At 35.5% G+C, this 5,000-nt stretch overlaps 1 protein-coding gene across 1 annotated transcript in view; it reads left to right on the top strand.

Annotated features, from left to right (window-relative positions):
* Window positions 1-2,215, top strand: part of LOC137642098 (cuticle protein 8-like) — a 2,594-nt gene extending 379 nt beyond the window's left edge. Inside the window, exons 2-3 of the mRNA XM_068374647.1 lie at window positions 986-1,066; window positions 1,435-2,215. Coding sequence (XP_068230748.1) covers window positions 986-1,066; window positions 1,435-1,662 — 309 coding nt within the window. The 3' untranslated portion in view covers window positions 1,663-2,215. The remainder of the gene's footprint in view (window positions 1-985; window positions 1,067-1,434) is intronic.
* Window positions 2,216-5,000: the final 2,785 nt, after the last annotated feature.

Below are 5,000 nucleotides of genomic sequence, written 5' to 3' on the forward strand. Positions count from 1 at the left end.
ATATATATATATATATATATATATATATATATATATATTAATATGAATATATTCAATGTGTATGTACAAACACACACATCACTCACATGCACGCACACACACATATGTAAATATAAATATATATGTATATATATATATATATATATATATATATATATATATATATATATATATATATATATATATATATATAAGTGTATGTGTGTCTGTCTGTCTGTCTATGCGTAAATATTTCCTTTTAGAAGCATATCGGTGAGATCTGTATGAACAGATTAGACTATCAGATTCATCTTGGTTTACTTTGACTTAGTGGATCGAAGGTGTAATTTTTTAGGAAAAAAAATCAGCTTTTATGACTTAAATCATAAATCATTAAACTCATTTACTTTGAAACAAATCCACTTTGCAAATAGAATTTAATTAATATTAACCTACAAAATATTTGCTTGGTATTCGAACTCGATTTTGTTACATTGGGAATTCTTTCATTTTTTTTTCTCCGTTTGATTTCAGTTTTGATTTTACAAGTTGAGTGAGAATTTGAGAATTTCTATTTCGGTAATATTTTTTTTTCTTTTTAATGCTATTCCCTTTCCGAAGGTCAATATGGCCACCTTTTTGTCTTCAAATCAGAATTCATACACGGGAACTCCTATTAAATAAAGAAACAGTGACATTTGAACTAAAGATTGGTGTCCTAACATAATGAAAAACACCATTGAGTAAATATTAAAGAATTGTAAATGCTTTATCATTTCCAATATCATCATACCATTAAATAACCGTCTGAGGTGACATCACTAAACAAGTCAAAGTTTTCTCCAAAATCTTACCATCGAAAATAAACATTTGAGATTCAGTAATGCATATCATGTAAACACAGATTAGTTACAAGAGATACATTTTCGGCTAAACTTACACGAAGTCAGCAGACGGTATATGAAAAGACACCTAATTCATCTTTGTTTTTCATCTCATTTTTCAGGTCTTGGTATTGTTGATGTTGGTTATCGTCGCTGTGTTCAGCGCCCCATCACCACAAACTGCTCAAACTCAGAGTCTTTATGTAAGTTATCAATAATATATTCACTGGTATTGGGCTTGAAAAAAAAGAAGATTTATGTTCACTATTAATTTCTACAGCATTCCACTAATTGTAATGTTTGTTTGACTTGTGAAGTCCCTCAAAACAGATGTCTAGATATTGTAGACATCGTTTATGTATCCATCAAGGACTACAGAATACTGTATTCTTACTTCTTGCATTAACCAGTACCCTCTTACTCCCTACTACACTATTTGAGGCACTCGCATAAATTATTAAGAAAGTAGAAGTTTAATTCGGAATTATTTTTTTTACCAAAACGCTTCCATATTTTCATGAATTGCCTTCCTCGCTTTAATATATATCAATTCTCATCTGCCTATTCACAGCCCATCATCCCTTACGAGTTCGCCTACGAAGTGGCCGACCCTCCGACCAGCAACTTCCAGAACAGGGCAGAGGTCAAACTCCCCAACGGCGACGTCTTCGGTTCCTGGTCTCTTCTGCTGCCTGACGGAAACATCCAGACCGTCTCCTACAACGTCACTGGAAACCAGGGTTTCCAGTACTCTCTGGTCCTCACACCGGCTACCCAAACAGCAGCGGCAGGGAAGTAAAGTCCCTATCCAGTGTGTTTTATTCCAGAATGATTCCGGTAATGAAGTCCTCCAACTCTGGAGTCCTTGACGAAGCTCCTTCTTTCTCCATTACTCCAGAATACCAGAAAATGCTAAGAAGACTACTTGATGCCAACATTGCCAAAATCATTAACTTCATGCCAATTTCGACGGTGATTTGTGTCTGAATCATATCTTGTGACTGGAAACTAGACAAATCACTGAATGATGTCTATATCTTAGACTGAATTCATTGATTCCGGTTTTTACTTTAGTAAGAATTTTCCCTCAATTTTTTGGAGCAACCGATTTCCGAAAATATTAAGAAAGATAAGAAAACAATTCCCAGTTATTCTGAAAAACAAGATTTGATCTGAGGTGTTCATTCGATTTCTGCGCATCTGAAGGCTCTTCCTTCATTGTGATTATCTTGTTACTGTTCATCTTCATTTCATCACATTTGTTGAAAAACACTTTCATTCTTTTTATCACCCATTTTTCTTTATCTTTAAGGAATGTTCACTATTGTTCTGAAAATAATAGGCCTCTTGTTACTTATACAGAATATATTTGAAATATGACTTTGTGGTTTTATTCTTTCATCTTTTGAATATCATTGATAAAGGTACCAACCCTCTTTATATGGAAGGTTTTAGGCAATCCACCTTTTTGTGATATTAGAATCCTAACAAACTAATAACACACAATGTCTTGGATAAACAAAGAGAGATTGAGACCACTCTAATCTTTCCCCCTCCTTTTCCTCAATTTTCGAAACGGTTCATACCTTTTTCCATTTTTTCTTACCTTCTTCTTTCATTGGAACGAAGTTCATTTAATATATATCCTCTATTTAAAATGACCTTTTGGAAAAGTATTTTAGTAGATATTCTTCGGCAAATGTTGTCACTTTTACATTTCACAACTTATGATTCATTCACCAAATTTCATCATTTTTTTTTTATCATTTTTAATTTTTGTGTCTACATTTATCGTCTCAGGGAAAGTGAAAATACTCTCTCTCTCTCTCTCTCTCTCTCTCTCTCTCTCTCTCTCTCTCTCTCTCTCTCTCTCTCTCTCTCTCTCTCTCTCTCTCTCTCTCTCTCTTCAATTATACCTTGTTTTTTTTTTTTTTTAAATAAAATGAATATCAGTACTTTTCTATTTGGTATGGTTGCATTGTATTATCAAGGGCTTAAAAAGTAATTTGTTATTAAAGAACTATATACGTAAGCAACAAACAATAGAAAAACTCTGATTTGAATTTCCTTCTCATCTCCAACTGTATGTTCATCTATTGTTGTGTTGAAGAAGTCATCATATCAGTGCATTGTGAATATTATTTAACTCCGACGTGGCAGGGTAGTATCTATAAATGTAATTCAAAACATTAATTTAGAAAATTAATTATATACCGTAAATTCCAATTTGAGTTGTAAAAATTGTTTTAGAAAAACTGATTCGTATTTCATTGAGTGTAGCTGGGATTTTCAACGTAACTTCTAAATAATATGTTCTTGTAGTTGATAGAATTATTAATTAATCAATTAACTAATTTATTTATTTATTTATCTTTTGGTGTGGAGGTGGTGAAGGTAAACATTTATCCACCATGTGCCGATAGGTGACCATATAAACCGGTATCTTAAACGTTAAACTTCCTTTGCTTACAAATGCAGACAGGGAATATTTTCTCTTCCTATGATTTTTTTTATTAATTCATTTAATATTATTTCTTTTTTGAAAAATTTTCTCTTTCTCCCCATTGAAGGGATTCCTTTGCATTCATTTTTTTTCTCTACTAAGATACCAGGGTCATTCCTGGGGGCTGCTAGGTCATCCCTAATACCTCAAATGTGTGTCCCTAGGCCAGGTGGGGATCATATATTATAACGTATGATCTTGAATCCTGTGGGTTCCTTACAACACTACTTTTACGCTTACATTTGTGAGCTTGGAGATTTCCAATCAATTTATTATTATCTTTTACTGTACTTTGTTCCATTGCAGTTTTTCTAGTAAATATAAAGATTTACACACACACACACACACACACACACACACACACACACATATATATATATATATATATATATATATATATATATATATATATATATATATATATATATATATATTACATCATATATATACACAGGCACTGCCCCCAATTTTGGGGGGTAGCCGACATCAACAAATGAAACCAATCAAAAAGGGGACCTCTAATCTCTACGTTCCTCCCAGCCTCACAAGGGACTCAACCGAGTTCAGCTGGTACTGCTAGGGTGCCACAGCCCACCCTCCCCCGTTATTCACCACAGATGAAGCTTCATAATGCTGAATCCCCTACTGCTGCTACCTCCGTGGTCATCTAAGGCACCGGAGGAAGCAGCATGGCCTACCGGAATTGCGTCACAATTGCTCGCCATTCATTCCTATTTCTAGCACGCTTTCTTGCCTCTCTCACATTTATCCTCCTATCACCTAGAGCTTTCTTCACTCCATCCATCCACCCAAACCTTGGCCTTACTCTTGTACTTCTCCCATCAACTCTTGCATTCATCACCTTCTTTAGCAGACAGCCATTTTTCATTCTCTCAACCTGGCCAAACCACCTCAACACATTCATATCCACTCTAGCTGCTAACTCATTTCTTACACCCGTTCTCACTCTCACCACTTCGTTCCTAACCCTATCTACTCAAGATATACCAGCCATACTCCTTAGACACTTCATCTCAAACACATTCAATTTCTGTCTCTCCATCAATTTCATTCCCCACAACTCCGGTCCATACATCACAGTTGGTACAATAACTTTCTTATAAAGAACTCTCTTTCCATTCATGCCCAACCCTCTATTTTTTACTACTCCCTTAACTTCCCCCAACACTTTGCAACCTTCATTCACTCTCTGACGTACATCTGCTTCCACTCCACCATTTGCTGCAACAACAGACCCCCAAGCACTTAAACTGATCCACTTCCTCAAGTAACTCTCCATTCAACATGACATTCAACCTTGCACCACCTTCCCTAACTCGTACATCTCATAACCTTACTCTTACCAACATTAACTCTCAACTTCATTCTCTCACACTCCCTTCCAAATTCTGTTACTAGTCAGTCAAGCTTCTCCAGTGTGTCTGCAATCAGTACGGTATCATCTGCAAACAACAACTGATTTACCTCCCATTCATGGTCATTCTCGTCTACCAGTTTTAATCCTCGTCCAAGCACTCGAGCATTCACCTCTCTCACCACTCCATCAACATACAAGTTAAACAACCACGGCGACATCACACATCCCTGTCTCAGCCCCACTCTCACCAGAAACC

This window comes from Palaemon carinicauda, chromosome 6, assembly GCF_036898095.1.
Source record: "Palaemon carinicauda isolate YSFRI2023 chromosome 6, ASM3689809v2, whole genome shotgun sequence".
Taxonomy (NCBI): domain Eukaryota; kingdom Metazoa; phylum Arthropoda; class Malacostraca; order Decapoda; family Palaemonidae; genus Palaemon; species Palaemon carinicauda.